General features: G+C 41.2%; 1 protein-coding gene across 1 annotated transcript in view; it reads left to right on the top strand.

Annotated features, from left to right (window-relative positions):
* LOC124799851 (serine proteinase stubble) overlaps nt 1-23,019 on the top strand; it is a 711,707-nt gene that overhangs the window by 574,327 nt on the left and 114,361 nt on the right. The window contains exon 3 of the mRNA XM_047262951.1: nt 11,853-12,105. Coding sequence (XP_047118907.1) covers nt 11,853-12,105 — 253 coding nt within the window. The remainder of the gene's footprint in view (nt 1-11,852; nt 12,106-23,019) is intronic.

The raw sequence follows: 23,019 nt of genomic DNA on the forward strand, positions 1-23,019 counted from the left end.
AGACACCGATAGGCAGGGAGTGGGAGCGGCAATTCATCACATCTGAACGATCAGCATGCTGTAAAGCCTTGTACGCCGCGTTCCCACGCGAATCACGTTGCAATAAAAGCAATTCATGAACCATAAATGTATTATCCTTGGTGATAAATCTTTAGAAACACTGACGACGCATAATGGGGCTTAAGAAAGAATCGATATACCGTCCTCAAGCAATATTTTATATTTAAAGAAGAAAAGAACAGATATAAGCCAAATAAGAAGAAACGCTGAAAAATTAACGCAAAGCTCTTGTAACTTAAGTGCACTATACTGATAAAACATTTGGATTTTTGCTGTTTGGTGTGGGTGGATATGAAGTGGTACTATCTTTAAAGAGGAAGAAACAGAGGGAGACAGTATCAGTACTAAAAAAATCAAATCACCACGTATGTCCATCTAAAGACAGTCAACAAATATCGAGGCGCTTGAAGCTCTGCACAGGAAAACGGTTAACTTCACAAAATGATTGATATTACCGGTTCTTCACGACATCAATAATGTCTCGCATCCATACACTGGAGTCATATACAAGGTAGTTGGATGAAGCTTGTCGTTTTCTGCAATTGTACCTTTGCAAGTAGTTGTAAATCGGAATACACGCGAGATTTTTATTGGTAGTATTTGCAGTCCAAAATGTGGAGACGAAGCTACAGTTTTTCGAGATACGTCTATCACACTTTATCTAGGCATAAAGAGGTTGCAGTAAAATGAGTCTTCTTTTCCGCAAAAATGTAGTGTTTCTCAGAGATTTTAATTATTAGGCACTTCACTTCTCATATTCTAATGTTGCAGTCATCGCGGTTCAGTCTAGATATGGAGGTGATGGAGTGGCAATCGTAAGACTTTCCAGAATTCTTAATGAAAACTCATGCCTGCCAACAGGGCGTCACAAACATGACGGCCGGCCGCGGTGACCGAGCGGTTCTAGGCGTTTCAGTCCGGAACCGCGCGACTGCTACGGCCGCAGGTTCGAATCCTGCCTCAGGCATGGATGTGTGTGATGTCCTTAGGTTAGTTAGGTTTAAGTAGTTCTAAGTTCTAGGGGACTGATGACCTTAGATGTTAAGTCCCATAGTGCTCAGAGCCATCTTTTTTTAAAGTGACCCATTTACTAAAATTCTGGAAAATCTCACAGCGATGTGACTGGGAAGGTTCAAAATCTAACGACCTTATTCTTTCTTATGAAGGGGAAGCTAATGGGGATCATATCTGGGGCTGCGCAATGTGTTTATCAAATACATATTTCATCTCTGTTAACAGTGAAGATCATAAATGTGTTCAAACACCACATTCAGAATGGCTGATCTGCCAGGATCTCTTCAGTTCGGAACCGAGCTGCTGATACGGTCGCAGGTTCGAAACCTTCCTAGGGCATGGACGTGTGTGATGTCCTTAGGTTGGTTAGGTTTAAGTAGTTCTAAGTCTAGGGGACTGATGACCTCAGATGTTAAGTCCCGTAGTGCTTAGAGTCATTTGAACCTTTTTTTTTTTTTTTTTTTTTTTTTTTTTGTCAGGGCCTTTCACGACCCCAGTAGAATTGTTTGAGATTCTAACAATTAGTTGCCCACAAGAACTTTGCATTTGGAACGAAATCCATCACATTTCCGCCACTTTTTCCTCATAAGTACACTAGACAAAATATTAGACATACCATTAAAACAGCACACTTGTTGCTATGGAGCTCTGGTACCAGGCGAGCTTGTGATCCTCAAAACTTGCTGTTAAGTAAGAGCAGTGGAGTGCTGTGAATGTACCAATCTGCTTCGTGGAATCGACGGAATAAGATGGATGGACGTGGAGTCGTGACAGACTACAATTCCATTGCAGCCAGCTTCCGAGTGAGCATTGCGATAGGATATGTGTGCAATGGACTCTTGAAGCCGAGAACCTCGCTACATGTAGTTGATGACACTTTCGCATGAATCTACGTGTCTTTAGTTGGGCCAAACACCACAGAAACTGGTCATTAGTGATTCTGCTTCTTTTCAAATTATGCACATACGTCGACTGCACGAATGGACCAATGAAACGCTTAACCCACAGTGTGCGAATACTGTAGCTCATGCCGGAGAGTATTTTTTGTTTTTTGGAGGGGGGGGGGGCGTTCTGCACCACAATTTGGGCCCGCTAGTTCAGGCACCTCGACTGCCTCACCAAATCACCCGATCTGAATCCCATACAAAACCTCTGGGACTGTTTGGAAGAGCGGCTGAAACATAGCAGTCAGTATCTCCATAACTTGGTACCTCTTCTGGATCTAATCATCGACCAGTGGGTTCAGCTGGATATGGCATACCTGAAGAAACTTGTGGAGTCTCTTCTTCGATGTACTGAGGCCTTTATCGAGGATAGTGGCAGTGTAATACGGCATTAACGGTACGTCACGTACAGGTAATTAAATTTTTATGCGATGTGCGTATGTCTGCATTTCATTGTGAATTTTTGTTCTAGAATTCAGCACAAATCGCAATTCTCACCATAAGCTATAAGTTACAGTATCATCAACTGTTGTATCAAAGAACGTAAGAGCTCAGAATTCAGTGAAAACAAAATGTGTCTATCAATTGATACATGATTGGTGAGAACGCTGCCTGCCTATCGGCAAGTAACACTTGTTCTGCCGACCCCGGAAGTAGTATTCGGCCGATACGGGGCGCGGCCCGGGGCTGATGGCCCCAGTCTCTTCTCCTAATTAGGATCGCATTTCTTCACAACCCGAGGCGCTGGCTGTGGACGAACACCTGTGGCGCACATTTCCACCACGGAAGCGACCTCGCCGGCCTCCTGGCTAGTATAATTTTTCAAAGTGGTTTATTGCACCCAAAGTATCTAATTGCAGAAAGTCTGGAATGCTGGCTCAAATGAAAGTTTAGTGAAACCTGAATCATGCCGAAAATTTAATGAACCTGACTGACCGCCTGCGGTTACATACATTCGTGATTTTAGTTTTCACCTAGCTATTTTGACGATATTTCCTGTTTTATGTTGTCACAGCAATATTTATTTCAGAATCTAATAGAACATAAATTACGATTACTTTAAGTAGGGTGACTAAGGAATCGTATTACGTATCTTGCAAGTCAAAGCAAATGAATGAGAGGGCAACATCCAACTAGACTAGCTAACGAAAACACAGAATGTAAATATTGTATTTGAAATAATGACATAAGTAAAAGATTTCCAAACCTGTAGGAATCGAAATAATATTAGGCGTCCGTGAGGATTTTATATTACCTATTTAATTAGCACAGCGTTCTTAATTAGCTAGAACTCCAAGGACATTTGTTAGTACAACAAACCCCCACACAATCGGTTCTCGTATTGCCGTAGTTCTGTTCTGCCCCTTTTCAGACTTCATCTACATAGCGTCTTCTCAGATTAACTGAACTGCTTTTTAAAAGCAAAACCGGCAGAATTATAGGTCGTGTAACAATGTCCGCCTTTAGCGAGTGCGGTTAGTGCTTAAAGTGTTTATGGTTTTACTTTATTGCCATAAAATCTGTTAGTTTTTTAAGCTTAAATACACTACTGGCCATTAAAATTGCTACACCACGCAGATGACGTGATACATACGCGAAATTTAACCGACAGGAAGAAGATGCTGTGATATGCAAATGATTAGCTTTTCAGAGCATTCACACAAGGTCGGCGCCGGTGGCGACACCTACGACGTGCTGACATGAGGAAAGTTTCCAACCGATTTCTCATACACAAACAGCAGTCGACCGGCGTTGCCTGGTGAAACGTTGTTGTGATGCCTCGTGTAAGGAGGAGAAATGCGTACCATCACGTTTCCGACTTTGATGAAAGTCGGATTTTAGCCTATCGCGATTGCGGTTTATCTTACCGCGACATTGCTGCTCGCGTTGGTCGAGATCCAATGACTGTTTGCAGAATATGGAATCGGTGGGTTCAGGAGGGTAATAAGGAACACCGTGCTGGATCCCAACGACCTCGTATCACTAACAGTCGAGATGAGAGGCATTTTATCCGCATGGCTGTAACGGATCGTGCAGCCACGTCTCGATCCCTGAGTCAACAGATGGGGACGTTTGCAAGACAACAACCATCTGCACGAACAGTTCGACGACGTCTGCAGCAGCGTGGACTATCACCTCGGAGACCATGGTTGCGATTACCCTTGACGCTGCATCACAGACACGAGCGCCTGCAATATTGTACTCAACGACGAACCTGGGTGAACGAATGGCAAAACGTCATTTTCTCGGATGAATCCAGGTTCTGTTTACAGCATCATGATGGTCGCATCCGTGTTTGGCGACAACGCTGTGATTGCGCTTTGGAAGCGTGTATTCGTCATCGCCATACTGGCGTATCACCCGGTATTGGGTGCCATTGGTTACTCGTCTCGGTCATCTCTTGTTCGCATTGACGGCACTTTGAACAGTGGACGTTACATTTCAGATGTGTACGACTCGTGGCTCTACCCTTCATTCGATCCCTGCGAAACCCTACATTTCAGCAGGATAATGCACGACCGCATGTTGCAGGTCCTGTACGGGCCTTTCTGGATACAGAAAATGTTCGACTGCTGCCCTGGCCAGCACATTCTCCAGATCTCTCACCAATTGAAAACGTCTGGTCAATGGTGGCCGAGCAACTGGCTCGTCATAATACGTCAGTCACTCCTCTTGTTGAACTGTGGTATCGTGTTGAAGCTGCATGGGCAGCTGTACCTGTACAATCCATCCAATCTCTGTTTGACTCAATGCCCAGGCGTATCAAGGCCGTTATTACGGCCAGAGGTGGTTGTTCTGAGTACTCGTTTCTCAGGATCTATGCACACAAATTGCGTGAAAATGTAATCACATGTCAGTTCTAGTATAATATATTTGTCCAATGAATACCCATTTTGTAGCAATTTTAATGGCCAGTAGTGTATCTTATGATAGAAAATCATGTTCAGTAATGGTCTGAGTGCAGTCCTTTTAATGATAGAAAACAAGTAACCACAGTTACTTTGCGTCCTACATTTCATAATTCCGGCTTCACCTCGTAGTGAGCAGAGAGAACGATGACACACTTTTAGACGTGGATGGTAAAATCTTTGCAAGAGTAAAAGAGCTCAAATATCAAGGGGCAATACTCAGTGAAAGAAAAGAGACGAATCAGGAAATAATGGCAAGAATTCCAGCAGGAAACAGGTCAAGGTTAACATTCGGAAAGCTGTTCAAGACTCACCTTCTATCGATATCGACGAAGATTAGGATCTACAGGACTGTAATACAACTCGTGGTCCTGTACGGATCAGAGACCTGAACTCTCACCCAACAGAGAGAAATGAAACTCCTGACATTTGAGAATGTTGTTCTGAGACGTACTTTGGTCAAGTGAAAGATGAACGTGGCTGAAGAAAAAGGAAATAACCGCGAACTGCAGGAGTTGTACAAATCACTGGACGTTGTGGTAGTGATTAAAGAGAGGGGACTGAAGTGGTGCGGGCATGTAATGCGCCGAGAGAGCCAGATCACCAGGTAGGTAGTGGAAGAAGACGTCAGAGGTCAGATACAGTGGGGAAGGTCCTCTGCTTAGCTGGGTGTTAACGTGCTTGCCTCTCGTGCAAACGAGCCCGGGTTCGATTCCCGGCCGGGTTGGAAATTTCCTCCGCTCGTGGACTGGGTGTTGTGTTGTCCTCATAATAATTTCATCCCAATTACCGGCGCACAAGTCACCCATGTGGCGCCTACTGCAATAAGACTTGCACTTGGCGGCCGAACTCACCCGAATGGGGCCTCCCGGCCAACGATGCCATACGCTCATTTCCATTTTTACCGAGGGAAAGACAACGGCTGAGATGGACTGATGCCATCAGAGAGGGTATGATTAAGATGGGACTAGCTGGAAAAGAACGCATGAACCGAAGAAGTGGGAGGAGACTAATCGTCGAGGCCAACCACCGGCTGCGGCTTGTGTGGCCAACATATTAAGTTCACAACTTCAGCTGTGTCACTTAGAATTTCGGTTGCCTCTGAGACGATGATTTTTGGATTGACACGTCGCCGCTGATTTTTTTGTATTGTTTCCATTGCTGACTTTGATTTCTGTTTATTGCTACATTTTGTACTTTTGTAGCACTGTTGTGATCGATCTCCTCCTTAATCTTATGCTGTTGCTTTCATTTACTTTTTCTGCCAGTGTATTCGTGGTATCATTGAATGTCTTGCTAGCAGACTTGCTGCATGTTTTCCTCAGGAGTCAGCGCACGTTGGTCGGTCTTGTAGCTGCTTTGGGAATGTGGTAGTCTCGTACACGAAGGCAAATTTAAAAGTGACACTTGCAACATTTCTCAACGCGCCTCGTGAATTCAGTTTGGTATGATGAGAGTTTCGCTGCGTAATGCATCAGATCCTTATACTCAAAGCCTAGTTGATCCTTTTCGTTCCTGGCGTAATGAGGGACTTCCCGTTGCATGTCATGGTCTTCAACGAAGTGGATAGAACTATTATTTTGTCAGAGCTTATCGCCTCTACTCTTGCAAACCAAGGACTTAATCTGATATTTGCTGTTGGTGGTCGTGTGGTCACCGCGTTGGACTGGGAAGGAGGAGATCATTTTGTAACATGAAACGCTCTCATGGACTACGACATGGAAATGGGCTATTAATCCTATCCACATGTAGGATAAAATGTGGTTGTGTGGTCACCGCGTTGGACTGGGAAGGAGGAGATTCGTGTTTAAATCTCCATCGTTCCCCATATTTGATTCACGAAATTATGAACTGAACGCCCGTCCACTGCCGTGTCTGTTCGCTGTATTCAAATTTGTGTCTGTTTCGTGGTGTAAGTCCGTTTGCAGCAGCGAGGTGTAAGGAAGGACCTTCAGACGTTCGTACCTCCTATTTGTTCTACACAAGTACCACAGGTTATGAATCTTGCGTTCCGTTTTGGAAGCCTTGCCTCCTGAATTCCTTTGTTCTAACATAGGCCACACCCGTTTATATGTTGTTTTCATCTCTGTCAGAGGACTATGCGGCATCTCGCACTATTCGTCTCATTTACTTGCCACGGTAATATGTTTTTATTACTGGACTCATATTCCATAATCAATGTATAGTATGACAATTGCCAAGACTACAGAAGGAGGGCAGACACGCAATGACCGGCCGGAAAGTTCATTATTTTGTGAAAAAAATTGGCACGAGGGAGGTCTGAACACGGATCTCCCGTTTCACTGACCATCACCATGACCACACAACTACGACGACGTGACTTTTATAATTCAGTCATGTTGCACTTCATGAGCTTGCATCGTTTATTTTACTTCTTTTTGCACAGCTCAGTACATCTTCTTCCAGTTTTCATGCTTGAACTGTGTTCACTTTTTGACGGGCTATCCACTGGATCATTTTACTACTATATCTGAGCGGGGTGCGACACTTAGTTTCCCTACTAAGCATTATCTTGCTCCGTCGTCGTGCATCATGTATCTCGAAGTAATTATAGCTAATGGCGATCCGTAAGTTTTCCGAATTCGATCTTTCGTTTCATTTTCCATAATAACAGTTTTGATGCTCTGTGCCTTCGACGAGTTCCCAGCAAAATAAAGGCGCGTCAGGTGCGTTCCATCCCCCTCTCTCAATCCATCAACGAGTTTTCAGCTGGGACTGGGCACAAAAAAATATGAATCTAACACCGAAGAAAAAACAGCCAACTGTATTCTTATGTAATAATGTTTAGGTAGCACGATTTTGTGATTTAAGAAGTGTATGTTTTGCTGCTTGAGCTGTAATGTTAATTAAACGTAGAATAATTAAGAAATTTCTCACATCACCATATTTTAAATAGTTCTAAACACATTTGTTGCCCTACAATGTTTCTTGTCTTAAGCGGTTGTTGAGCTCATGAGGTCCAGCAAGGCTGTTATGTGATGTTGTCGAACTGACACAGCGTAGCAAAAAGATAGGAATGTTTGAGTCTGAAAGGTGTCTTCATGATACAGCATAATATAGTTCACAAAATTTCAAAATTGATTCGATTCGTTCTGTTTCCAGTGGATTCTTGGCAATTTGAGTTTTACTATTATTATTAATTTGCTCTTAACATTTTGCGTAAAAGACACCCGAATCATAATCGGATTTACATTTTTCGAAGAAAAGAAATCTTCGATAGGTCTCCATAGCTGTGATCGCTAACACACGCGACTAAGTTTGTGTCTGAATTACGTAAAGCGTGGGGCGCCTAACTTATTTACCACAAACTATTTTTGTCTCATTAAAGGTATTTGTAATCTCTTTTAATCCAGAGCCTTAGGGAGGAGAGATTCATAATATAAATATATTGTGTTCGAACCTCGAAGAAAACGGTCTATTGACACACAGTAACATGGTTTAGAAAACATCGTTCTTGTGAAACGCAACTAGCTCTTTCTTCGCATGAAGTGTTGAGTGCTATTGACAAGGGATTTCAGATCTATTCCGTATTTCTGGATTTCCGGAAGGCTTTTGACACTGTACCACACAAGAAGCTTGTAGCGAAATCGTTTGCTTATGGAATATCGTCTCAGTTAAGTGACTGGATTTGTGACTTCCTGTCAGAGAGGTCACAGTTCGTAGTAACTGACAGAGAGCCATCGAGTAAAACAGAAGTGATTTCTGGCGTTCCCCAAGGTAGTGTTATAGGCCATTTGCTGTTCCTTATCTATATAAACGATTTGGGATACAATCTGAACAGCCGTCTTAGGTTGTTTGCAGATGACGCTGTTGTTTATCGACTAATAAAGTCATCAGAAGATCAAAACAAATTGCAAAACGATTTAGAAAAGACATCTGAATGATGCGAAAATTGGCAGTTGACCCTAAATAACGAAAAGTGTAAGGTCATCCACATGAGTGCTAAAAGGAATTCGTTAAACTTCGGTTACACGATAAATCAGACTAATCTAAAAGCCGTAAAATCAACTAAATACCTAGGTATTACAATTACGAACAACTTAAATTGGAAGGAACACATAGAACATGTTGTGGGGAAGGCTAACCAAAGACCGTGTTTTATTGGCAGGACACTTAGACAATGTAACAGATGTGCTAAGGAGACTGCCTACACTACGCTTGTCCGTCCTCTTTTAGAATACTACTGGGCAGTGTGAGGTCCTTACCAGATAGGACTGACGGAGTACATCGAAAAAGTTCAAAGAAGGGCAGCACGTTTCGTATTATCGCGAAATATGGGACAGTGTGTCACTGAAATGATACAGGATTTGGGCTGTACATCATTAAAAGAATGGCGTTTTTTGTTGCGACGGAATCTTCTCACGAAATTTCAATCACCAACTTTCTCCTCCGAATGTGAAAATATTTTGTTGACACTGACCTACATAGGAAGAAACGATCAGCACGATAAAATGGGAAAATTAGAGCTCGTACGGATATAGGTGTTCGTTCTTTCCGCGCGCTATACGAGATTAGAATAATAGAGAATTAAGAAGGTGGTTCGATGAACCCTTTGCCAGGTATTTAAATGTGATTTGCAGAGTATCCGTGTAGACGTAGATGAATTCCAATACTTTCTCGCAGTTTCAATGGTCATCGAGATACATGTATCAATTTTTTTAATGCAATTACGGCATTTTTTGGGCGAAAACACCGTATATGTTTGAGAGAGATTCAGTGATATCTTTTTATGTATGATGTAAATTTCAAAGCAAAAATACATTGATTTGAGGATTTTTGTGCTGTTCTTGTGGCCTCATTAACGGCATGCTGGCCAAAAGATTCCTTCCACTCCCTGTCGAAGGTGGTGTAAACAACAAGTATCGCTTGCCTCGATGGTGACAGATACCATGGCTAATGGTGTAACCTGCCCACCATTCAAACGGGCACAACACAACAGTACAAAAATCACCATATTCAAAATATTTTTACTCCGTGTTTTCTTTTCATTATACACTAAAGGATCGACTGACCGGTAGAAGTCGATCTGTCAGAAGCGCAATTTGAGTTCCGGAAAAGTGTAAAAACACGTATGGCAATATTGGCTCTGGGACTTTGATTATACGTTGAATAACGGCAAATCTGTATTTTAGAAAATACTTTCGATAATGTTCGATGGAACACTCTCTTTGAAACAGTGATATTGTCTAGTATAAAATATTGGAAGCGAAAAGCTATCTACAACTTTAACAGAAATCAGACAGCAGTTGTAAGAGTCAAAGGGCTTGGAATGGGGACAATAACAGAGACGGAAGTAAGACTGTGTAGTAGCCTATCCCCACTGCTATTAAGTTCATAGACCAAGCAATGCAGGAGACCAACGAGAAATTTGGGAAGAGGATTAAAGTTCAGAAATAAGAAAAAAACTTAACTTTAAGAATTGCCGTTGACATTGTAATTCTGTCAGAGATTGCAAAGGACTTGCAAAAGCAGTTTAACGGAATGGTTGTCATTAAAAGCTGTCATAAAATGAATATCGATGTGATGGTGTACATTCTAATTAAATGAAGTAACTATAGGGATAAGATAAGGAAATGAGGCGTTGATACTAGTAAGCAAGTTATTCTATTTGAGCACAAAGATAAGAAACGATGGCCGAAATAACGGCGATATAAAATGCTAACTTGCAATATCAAGGAAAGTGTTTACGAAAAATAGAAATTTTCTTAACAATGATTATAAATTTCGGGGATTTCTTGAAGTATTTGTTCGGATTGCAATGTTATGTGGCAGTGAAAAGTGTCCGGTAAGCAGTAAAGATAAGAAGCGAATAGAAATGCTGTGCATTAGAAGAATGCTAAAAATCGGAATGAAATATCAGTAAGTAATGAAGAGGTTACTTGAAGAAATGCGGCAAAGAGCCAGTTTTTATACAGCATTGCGATTTGTTGTTTTGCACACATCACGTTATATAGATGAAGATATAAATTTTGTTTCGCCAATTGAAGATAGGTGGAAGACCGAAACGCTTCTTGACACAAATAAAAGTGTACAAAAGTGGATCGTTGCGGTAGTTCTTCGAGCAACGAGACAGAGCTAAATCACCATTAACATGGATAAATTAATGATGTAATAGGAGAGAAAAGGGCTTTGTGGTAAATCTTGACTAAAAGAAGGTATCGGTTGAGAGAACACATCCTGAGCCGTCAAAGAATTGTTAATTTGGTAATGGAAGGAAGTGGTAGGGAGATAAAAAAATCGTATAGGAAGACCAATTTCAAGTAGATGTAGGATGCAGCAAGCATGCAGAGATGAAGATTCGTAGGATAGACTTGCGTAGAGAACTACATGAAAGCCGTCATCGATCTGATTTTCAAATGTGTTTGAAATTTTATGGGACTTAACTGCTAAGTTCATCAGTCCCTAAGCTTACACACTATTTAATCTAAATCATCCTAAGGACAAACACACACACCCATGCCCGAGGGAGGACTCGAACCTCCGCCGGGACCATCCGCACAGTCCATGACTGCAGCGCCTGAGACCGCTCGGCTAATCCCACGCGGGTCATCGATCTGAGGATCACAGCACAATTTCTCGTCAGGCCTACGGCACTGTTGTATCATTGAATTTCTGTCAGAAGAGTCAGTCATTCTGGCCCAAAAATGTCGATTAGAAAACGAAGTTGATGCCTATATCACAGTTATTAATGATTTACGTCAATGCTTTACTTTTTGTTTCATGAGCCAGTTTGTCTAGGTGACAAGAGATTACAATTAATATCTTTAACGAGCCAAAAGTAATTTAAGAGGTGTATTCCACCGTACACGAGGTCGCTGTTAAGTCCGAAGAGGAAGAATACAGAGACGATACCACGGGAGCTCCGAAGCCGAAACTTACATGGGACGCGGTTGCTGTGTTGCAGGCTACAAGATCAGCCCGAAGCCGTGCTCGGTGAACAGCGTGGAGGGCACGTGCATGTTCGTGTGGGAGTGCATCAAGAGCGAGGGCCGGCACGTGGGCATGTGCGTGGACACGTTCATGTTCGGCAGCTGCTGCGCGCACAACGACTCCAGCAACGAGGCGCTGCCGCCGCCGCTGCCGCCGGGCCCGCCGGGAACCCCGGCCGTGCTCTACGTGCCCCCGGATCCTCCCGTCACCTCGGCCAGCGGCATCCAGTGAGTACGCTGCACCTGCCGCCGTGAGCAAACACCTGTTTTGAGGCCGCTGTAAACGCTCACCGGGACGTCACACAACGGCGCTATAAACGTCACATTCGTTAAAGGCGTCACACACATTCCAGTTTACCTGGTAGGGGGACTTGGGCAGATTACCTGCGCGCTTTTACCTGTGCATTTTTACCGGTACAAGTTTACCTGCACAAGAGTATCTGCACAGAAGAGGCTTACACTGGAGTCGTTTTCAAGTTCATTTGTGATAATGTCTTCCACTGCTGGAAACACTTTTCCCTTAGAAATCTTATCAGATCCTCCTTTTTACTAATTTTGTGTAAGTAAGTTCCCATTTCCTCGAGGGTGGTAATTTTTTATTTATTTATTTATTTATTTATTTATTTATTGTTCCGTGGGACCAAATTAAGGAGAAGTCTCCATGCTCATGGAACGAGTCAATACATGAAATTATAACACGATAGTAGAAACAGATAAAATGAAATATAAGAAACGTATTCAGGCGACAATTCGTAAGTTTAAATAAAGAAAATCAACAATGTAACAATATATGAAACGTATTCAGGCGACAGTTCGTAAGTTTAAATAAAGAAAATCAACAATGTAACACTGGAATTTGCTTAATTTTTCAGCTCTTCCAGGAGCTCCTCGACAGAATAGGAGTGAGCCATGAGGAAACTCTTCAGTTTAGACTTAAAAGTGTTTGGGCTACTGCTAAGATTTTTGAGTTCTTGTGGTAGCTTATTGAAAATGGATGCAGCAGAATAGTGCACTCCTTTCTGCACAAGAGTCAAGGAAGTGCATTCCACATGCAGATTTGATTTCTGCCTACTATTACCTGAGTGAAAGCTGCTAACTCTTGGGAATAAGCTAATAGAAAATATATACTGTGAGGGCAATGTCAGAATTTCCAGACTATTGAATAGGGGTCGAAAAGAGGTTCTCGAACTTACACCACATATAGCTCGAACAGCCCGGTTTTGAGCCAAAAATACCCTTTTTGAATCAGAAGAATTACCCCAAAAAATAATACCATATGACATAAGCGTATGAAAATTTGCGAAGTAGACTACTTTTCGTGTTGAACTGTCACTTATTTCAGATACTGTTCTTGATTTTTGCTTTCGATAAATCTGGTTACTACTTATATCAGTGAGTTCAGTGGTGTTCTTCGCTTTATAATTCTCCATGTTGGCAAAGGAACACAATACCATATTAAGGGCACCACTAATTACTCGGAAACCACAACACAACTAATCAGAAATAGTACAAATTATAAATTGCATTATAAGCGCCCTGCCGAGGAAATAAGACACCGTGAAAAGAAAAGAATTTGTCACCTGTCGAAGTGCAGTATGGAGTTAGATGAAGGTGGCAGGTGCTGCTCTCATCCTGTGTGTTGAAATAAAACCACAAGTTACGACCCTTCTTGCTAATCAGAAACAATGCACAGTCCAATTTATTATTTGGGGACTCACCTGACAATTTCTATCTTCATAATAATCGTACACAAGGTTAATGGTGCCGAACGAATTTGTCAGAAGGTACATCCGTCAACACGTGAAAAGCGAGACTACGAAATAAACGTCAAAATTTTAAACTCGCATAAATGTCACGATTAATATCCACCAAACGCAGTGGTTTGAAGTATGGACAGCAATGTCTCAGAACAAACGAACATGAATAATTTAACATGGCTTACAGAACAGATGCCATATTCGAAGTCTATTCGAGGTATTCATACAATGTAGGCTTTCATGACCGACATATTTTTCAGTTAAAACTTCCGGGCTGAGATGCCGCGTCGATGTGTAAAACTACTTCCTAACGCTATTTTGTCGAAAGTCGACATGTTGAGAAACGTGGCTGTTGTACTTAAGGTTTATAATTTATATAAAAAACAGCTACCAGCCACATGTGGCTGGTAGCTGTTTTTTTATATAAATTATAAACCTCTACTTCCTAACGTTTCGTCTCCCGTGGGAGGCATCTTCCGAGGTAAAATGGCTACTGCTTCTGAGGTCTGAGGGGCTCTCGCATTTATAGACGCCTAGAGGGTATCACCATATCTCACGTGATACTGACTGTATGACTATCTCTGAATGGTGTCATCATTCTCGATTAAAAATAATCGATTGCCATTCTGTTGGCGCAAAGTTGACATCCATATTTTATCTAACTTCAAACCTTCTTCTTTTCCATTAAAGTTATTATGATGTTTATGAATCTCTCTTGCTTCTCTATGTATGGGTGCATGTTAATGCGATGGCCTTGTTAAAACGTTCGTCTCATTGAATTTTATTTCGTAGTTCCCACGTCGAAAAACATATTCTCCTACGGCCCATTTTTCGTTATGTCCCAGACAACAGTTCCTTTGCTGTTTGGCTGTGCGTGTGTCGACACTTTTTTCTCAGTTCCAGTATATTACTCGCGCAAACAAAGTTGACACTCGGCGCGCTGGCTGATGGGAGTGACTGAATGGGAAATACCTTTACAGTCGCTCCCATAAGGCACCGCGCCGAGTGTCAACTTCGTTTGCGCGAGTAATACACTTGCCCGCAACTGCATGGAATTTTATGTACCCTGTGCTGCTAGCTGGTGCCGCGCATCTTTTGCTGTTTTCAAATATTCCTTAATCTTTTTGGTGGGTCTAAAGATCGTTTAGACCCCATATTTGGCCAAAACTTCCCCGAAACGATCCGTAATTTTATTAATGAATGGGAGAAAAGATCGTAATTAATTTAATTCATCCTGCGAATAAACCGGCTCGCAGATTTTGTTGGCTCTGGCCATCAAGGTTTTAATGACACCTCTTTTTTCTCCTGGATGATGGTTTGATTCCTTACGGAGATATCATGCAGTGATTGTGTCCTTTCTGGATAGCTTATGACCCAGAGTCTCGTCCACCTATGGATGTACCTGTAGTTAGACGGGTGAGCGAGACTCTTATTTTAAAAAAGACATGCATGTGTATGTAACTGTACAAACTACAGTAGGTCTCTCAAATTACCGATAACATGGAATTACACAAAAAGTACTCATCGAAACTACTTGTTATAATAAAGAGATGTTTTCATAACCCTTTAAGGCATTCTCAAAATTAATTTCTTTGATGACATATATTTTAAGGCGATAAGGGGCAAACGAACGACTCAAAAGGACTTCTAAACCGTTTCAAACATTTGTTTATTCTGCCGAGTAACGAATCAAGAAATGACGTACGAATGAACTCTTCTTCGCTAGAGGAGTTTGCGTCGACGAGAAATTTCGGCACTGTTCTACTGTAATATTCTAGTTGAACTTCAACTCTTCGGAAGACAATAAAAGGAAAAGTAACGTGGAGACTGATTTTATGAGTCAGACCACGAAGCTTGCTAGGGGAAACTGACAGAAGGAACGCAGTTCAAACCATAGGTGATAGAATCTCGAGTTCTAGTGCGGTACACAATTTGTACAAACTACTGAAACTTCCACAAAAGGTTGTCAAAGAGAAGCAAGGTGCACTTCAAAACATTGAAAACGTTACACACTCGTAAAGTTTTATTAAGTCATTTTAAGGTAATGAAATTTATTTCGGAAGTGTTTCTGAGGACACTAGTCTTATGTAAGGAGGCTGTTTAGGTTTTTATATTGGTAACGCCACGTAGCGCTCTGTATGAAAAGCACTGGCTGTGCTGTGTCTATTCTGTGGCTGGTTGGCATTGCTGTTGGCAACGCGTAGCGTTGCGCAGTTGGAGGTGAGCCGCCAGCATTGGTGGACGTGGGGAGAGAAATGGCGGAGTTTTGAGAGCGGATGATCTGGACGTGACTCCATCAGAAAGAGTAAATTTGTAAAGATGGATGTCATGAATTGATAGATATATACATATGATGACTTTTGAAGATTATTAAGGTAAATACATTGTTTGTTCTCTATCAAGATCTCTCTTTGGTAACTATGCCTATCAGTAGTTAGTGCCTTCAGTAGTTAGAATCCTTTATTTAGCTGGCAGTATTGGCGCTCGCTGTATTGCAGTAGTTCGAGTAATGAAGATTTTTGTGAGGTAAGTGATTCATGAAAGTTATAGGTTATTGTTAGTCAGGGCCATTCTTTTGTAAGGATTTTTGAAAGTCAGATTGCGTTGCGCTAAAAATATTGTGTGCCAGTTTAGTGATGATCACAATAAGTAAAGAGAGAAATGTCTTAGTACGTTCAGTTCTGCTCAGCTGTTTGAAAATCAAATAATGCAAGAGGTTTACCAGCACAGTAATTCATAAATTTTTCTAAGGGGACGTTTCAAAGGTAATGAAATTTATTTCGAAAGTGTTTCTGAGGACACGAGTCTTGTCCTTCAACCATCATCGAAGAACTTCTTAGCACATCCTAAAACTTGATTTCCTATTTACACGTATTCTGACACTGAACAGTGCTGCTGCTTAAACAGGGATTACTGAATTTTTGCAGGTAACTGATGATAGAAAAGATCAAGTCACCTGCCAAAATAGATCCTGTATGTGTCAAAGCATATGAGACAGCAAGTGAGTAAATGATTCACCAAACAAGTCTTTCCGGTGGTGTCCTATTATCGATGCGAGAAGTATAAACCACCATATGCTATTCGCATATTCTTTTGTCGCTTTGTTTCTTTAGTCAACTAAAGTTCTTCAGGAGGGATAACTGACATCACTCTGATCTATGTAGCACTTAGAGTCTAGGACATAAGGTGAACACTGGAATGGTAGTTGTTTTACTCAAATGTGTCGAATTAGGCCTACAGATCAAGATGATTTATACTAATACTGAATCACAATTCACAAAGTAATTTATTGGTATTCCTGCAACAAACCAAAACGTTATTTATACCACTGACGACAGGACAGACTCATGTGGCGCGGATGGTGCTCTGCTTGTAGATTTCAGTCGTTGAGACAGCCACGAACCGTTGAAGTCAACAACAGTAACGGAGGACCATCATACTATAGGGTCCTAAATATGGTTACTTTCAGCAGGTCTGGTGAAATCAATAGTGGCTGTGATGTCATTCCTCCCGTAAGGATCCTTTGCTGCATAAATGGTGGCACGGGGGTGACCACATGGCCACTATCACTGACCGTAATGCAGTCTGACCAACAAGTGTTTCATTATTAGAATACTGCTCCGTACACATCAGTCTAAAATATTATACCCTATTCGTATACGATCTTATATTCTAATGACTCTTTAAAGATCAATTTATGGCCTTCCATTCAATGTATAGGTCACTTATTCAACATGTGCTGTCAATTACTATTCATAAAAGGCTATAAATATTTTAAGGTACAACCACTAATATTAGAAACATTATCCTCAGCGACGCATTTGGGGAGTCAAGTTCCAATCATCTGGCTGCCTAAGTTAATCCTACATAAAACGCACTTAAAAAGTAATCAAGGTCAAAATATTCCGACGTGACAACCTCGTCTTATTGTATAAATGCTGTTTTTAAATAACTTTATTTGTTTTTGTATTTTGACCTTGAGTGCTTTTGAAGTGTATTTTATGTAAGGTTAACTCAGACAGCCAGGTGATTGGAACTTCACTACCGAAACGCGTTGCTGTGGATTACGTTCCTAATATTAGTGCTTTTATGATAAAATATTTACAACGATTACCTTAACAACCGCTACCTCTGGTCCTTAACATGAAAAATATTAGAACACATAAAAATGTTGCAGTGTCGACTGTTATTTATTTACAGTTAACATTAGTAGCATCTTAAGTCAACAGTTTTCGTGCAGCTGCATCCTGTAGTAAATATCATTTCCTTGGAACAAAGTATATAAAGTAAAATTTTTAACGTATCCCGCAGTAATATTCTACAAATGATCTCTCCATTAACTCTTTGTGATTTGGATGATTCAGTTCTTAATAACCGAACAAATACTGGAACACGTGAGGCAATACTGACCCTACGACTTATCTTAGAAGCTAGATTAAGGAAAGGCAAACCTCCGTTTCTAGCATTTGTAGACTTAGAGAAAACGTTTGACAATGTTGACTGGATTACTCTCTTTCAAATTCTGAAGGTGGCAGGGGTAAAATACAGAGAGCGAAAGGCTATTAACAATTTGTACAGAAACCAGATGGCAGTCATAAGAGTCGAGGGATATGAAAGGGAAGCAGTGGTTGGGAAGGGAGTGAGACAGGGTTGTAGCCTATCCCCGATGTTATTCAATCTTTATATTGAGCAAGCAGTGAAGGAAACGAAATAAAAATTCGGAGTTGGTATTAAAATCCATGGAGAAGTAATAAAAACTTTGAGGTTTGCCGATGACATTGTAATTATGTCAGAGACAGCAAAGGACTTGGAAGAGCAGTTGAACGGAATGGATAGTGTTTTGAAAGGAGGATATAAGATGAACATCAACAGAAGCAAAACGAGGATAATGGAATGTAGTCGAATTAAGTCGGGTGATGCTGAGGGAATTAGATTAGGAAATGAGACACTTAAAGTAGTAAAGGAGTTTTGCTATTTGGGGAGCAAAATAACTGATGATGGTCGAAGTAGAGACGATATAAAATGTAGACCGGCAATGACAAGGAAAGCGTTTCTGTAGAAGAGAAATTTGTTAACATCGAATATACATTTAAGTGTCAGGAAGTCATTTCTGAAAGTATTTTTATGGAGTGTGGCCATGTATGGAAGTGAAACATGGACGATAAATAGTTTGGACAAGGAGAGAATAGAAGCTTTCGAAATGTGGTGCTACAGAAGAATGTTGATGATTAGATGGGTAGATCACATAACTAATGAGGAAGTATTGAATAGGATTGGGGAGAAGAGAAGTTTGTGGCACAGCTTGACTAGAAGAAGGGATCGGTTGGTAGGACATGTTCTGAGGCATCAAGGTATCACCAGTTTAGTATTGGAGGGCAGCGTGGAAGGTAAAAATCGTAGAGGGAGACCAAGAGATGAATACACTAAGCAGATTCAAAAGGATGTAGGTTGCAGTAGGTACTGGGAGATGAAGAAGCTTGCACAGGATAGAGTAGCATGGAGAGCTGCATCAAACCAGTCTCAGGACTGAAGACCACAACAACAATAATAACCGAACCGCATTGTTCTTTCAAATGTGTACATTGGTTTCATTTCTTAGGATGCTAATTAAATTTTAATGCCAAGTAGCTGTACCGTTTAACAGTCTTATGATAAGTACTGCATAAAATAAGTTTCAATTTTTGTTTCCATTGCAGTGTTTTCGTAAGACATTATTTACCCTGTGACCTTTCAGTCGATACTTGGAAGGTTATGCTTGTAAATAAGTCTCTAACATGATTGGTATGAAGGAAGTTTGTGGTATCTGCGAGCTGAAGCAGGTGCATCGCGTGTCAAATAAACAAAATCGAGCTGTTCCAACTACTCGATTCCTTTTTCAGGTTACTAAAGTAGAAAATGAAGTGAAGGCGGGTCGGGGGACCGGTACTGTCGTGGGATAGAGTGTCATGGCGAAAATGGTTTATCAGAGGAAGTGTTTCAACAGAATGATTGGAAGAGTTCAGGAAGAGCGTTTGGCTTTGAAGTACGCCTTGTCACGATTGTAATCCATGGCGATACACGTGTGATAAACTATGACAAATCTACCATCGCACGAATTTATCGCTCTCTGCACACTGTCAGAAAAGTGTAACGGAAAAGCATAAAAAAGATTAGCAGACGGTCATTTGTACATCTCTGCCAGTTTACCGTAACTTAATTATTGAAAAAAATATACTAGTCGCTTCTAAGATTGTCACTGGTAATTTAGCAAAAAAATTAAAGTAATCGAACGGCTGAGTCCTAAAACAAAAGTAACACTCCTCACAAATGTTCTGTTGTTCTACTGGATGTCAGAAGTGTAGCTACAGGGGCTGACGCGATATTTAACGTTAATAGCTGAAATGCCTCGCGATTCCAGATGAATAAGTATGTCCTACTGTACCACGTGTATGCACGTCAGGAGGACTTTAACGTAACAAAGGCAACCACTAAGGCCTCCTTTGGGAAGTAATTCCATGTTCCTATATTCTCCCACTCTTATCCTCGCGAGCCTCCCTACGTCCCTTTGCTTATTCGAAGAATTAAAAAAAAATGGCTCTGAGCACTATGGGACTTAACTTATGAGGTCATCAGTCCCCTAGAACTTAGAACCTAAGGACATCACACACATCCATGTCCGAGGCAGGATTCGAACCTGCGACCGTAGCGGTCGCGTGGTTCCAGACTGTAGCGCCAAGAACCGCTCGGCCACTTTGTCCGGCGCAGAGTCTTCGATAGACCTTCTCCTATAGCAAAAATATACTTTTCAACCATCACTTGATGCCTTGTTCAACTTCGGACAAGAGAATTTCTTCAACTGTGCAGGAAAGAGAGAAAGCAATAGAAGAGAAAATGTTTCTGACCCGTTTATGTATATTATTTCCCCGATATATATTGCTTTTCCTTATAACGGCCAAATACCATTAAGAGCTTTTCAATCACTCGAATGTTTCATATCTGAATTTTATTCTAGAAAATTTTAACATTTCGTTTCGTACTGAACTGTGTAATGGGTTAATACAACCGTGGAAGTATTTGCGACTTTAAATATTTTGCCGGTCGGAGTGGCTGAGCGGTTAAAGGCGCTACAGTCAGGAACCGCACGACCGCTACGGTCGCAGGTTCGAATCCTGCCTCGGGCATGGATGTGTGTGATGTCCTTAGGTTAGTTAGGTTTGAGTAGTTCTAAGTTCTAGGGGACTTATGACCACAGCAGTTGAGTCCCATAGTGCTCAGAGCCATTTGAACCATTTTTTTTTAATATTTTTTTCAGAATTGAGATTTCATAACAAGAATTCTAGAAGAATTATCGAAAATTTATATAAGCAGGCGTACTGTTTATCACATCCAATTCCTAGCAACTTATCGGCAAACACAAAAGAATTTCTTGGCAGGAAAAATAAGTCCAATTTCCACCACAAAAGGGTAAAAAGCGTTGTGCTTCCATAGCGCCCTTAACTGTAACAGCTTCTCCTTAGTGACGAAGGAGACCGTAAATATTAGAATGGCGTCTAGTGACACGAGTGGTCCACAGAAGTGATGAGGGGTTTATCGTATAGGAATTTGGGAGAACCTGAACTCGTCATATGTTAAACAAATCTCCACCAGCGGCCACTGAATGAATGTCCTCGACAAATCTGTTAACTTTATGTTGACTGGCAGCTGTCTTTGATCTTAAAATACCGGCAATTCAGGATGAAGTACTGCCAAGACAATTGCAAAACCTAATGATAGATGTAATCTGCTCTAGTGAAAGACTTCTAGATTTGAAATAAATATTTGATGGGTGTTCCCCTATGAACACACGCCTTTGATCGACATCATATTGTCTTCTTCGCACTCACGATATTAATGACAGAGTATTATCCCCCTCTTAAATGCACGCTGCCATGATGTAACATACAAATGCAAAGTTCTAGACACAGTCGTTTGTTCGGCGAATGGATGTCCTGTACGGCATGTCGTTGAGCAATATCTTGCATGTAATCTAGAGCCAGCTATTGTAGTCGATATAAACAGTGACAGCCCCGCCTTACCTCCTAACACGCCAAGTGAAGTTGTCGTAGGTGAGTATAATACGTTCATGAATAATTCCATGACAGGCGACGCCTGAAGGGAACAAGTCGGCAACCAGCTTTACAACGAAGCTTTGTGGAAAGAAAGTGCCTAAGGCGCAAGAAATCACTGCCACTTCCATAACCAGTATAAAGTTGTGCACGTACTATATGCGTCTACAGTCTCCTTATAAACTCTAGTTGCATATGAATGGCCCAGTTTTACAGTGATTGGGATAGGAATATATCTGCAGACGAAACATGTGTATGCTACGATAGCAAACTTACGAAACAAAATGTTCCACTACCTTGCATCTGCTGGATGAAAACAAGATAGTACTTTCCTGTCACTCTGTTAATTACTAGATCTGTTAGCATCTAACTAATTTAGGAATTCAGCCCATTACTAATGATTACACTAAAGCAGCTAAACTCAAGTGCCACTCTACACAGTCGGTGTCTCTTCTTCAGTCGCTATTCCTCATTCCCTCCCACCACAGTAACATTAGACATCATTGCCGCATCACTTGTTACCCACAGATGTAATAATTACCGGAGCCACAGCAATTTTTGTCTGTCTTTCAGTCAGCAGACACAACACAGTGGACCACTTTGTTTTCCATGTTTCTCTGCAGCACGAAAACAAGGGTTTCTCTTCAGATCATTAACCACTAAACAATTTTAAGGAGTATTAAAAAACACTCCATATACGTCGTTTGAACTATTATTGGCATACGATTCCTAGAAATTGGGTGGTTTTTCTTTTCCTGAGAGATGAAATGAGTCGGAAGCAATAAACTGCGTACTCTGTCTTCACTGGTTCAGTCCTGTTCAGGTTCAAGTACCTAATCTATTCTAGTCAGTTTCGGTGCCTGTGATACCAAGAAGTCCGCATAATTCTCTCTCTCCATTGTCATCTGAACTACATGTCGCAGATTTAAGCTTTGCGCACTAGAGAGAACAACGTATACCACTTTGATGTTATATTCTTTTATTCCTTCAAGTTTCGGAACGACTGCGGTAGAAAATTCGAGTTTCTGGGACTACATCATACATTTACAATGCGATTTAAATATGGTATTTAACAGCCATTCCCTAATTTTTGTCTATGTACAGTGTAGATATTGAATTGCCACAAAATGTTGTAATTGTTTGGCTCTCTTTGCTGTCACTGATAGAATAGGAAGCAAAAAAATTAAAGCCTACTTCTGACGTCACTAAATTACAGAATTACATTCGGATTGATAAAGCAGTGTGCGTGGAAGTAGACAATGACTGCCCCATCTGAAAATAGAACGTAAGGTGACTGGCAA

The sequence above is a fragment of the Schistocerca piceifrons genome, chromosome 1, assembly GCF_021461385.2.
Source record: "Schistocerca piceifrons isolate TAMUIC-IGC-003096 chromosome 1, iqSchPice1.1, whole genome shotgun sequence".
NCBI lineage: Eukaryota > Metazoa > Arthropoda > Insecta > Orthoptera > Acrididae > Schistocerca > Schistocerca piceifrons.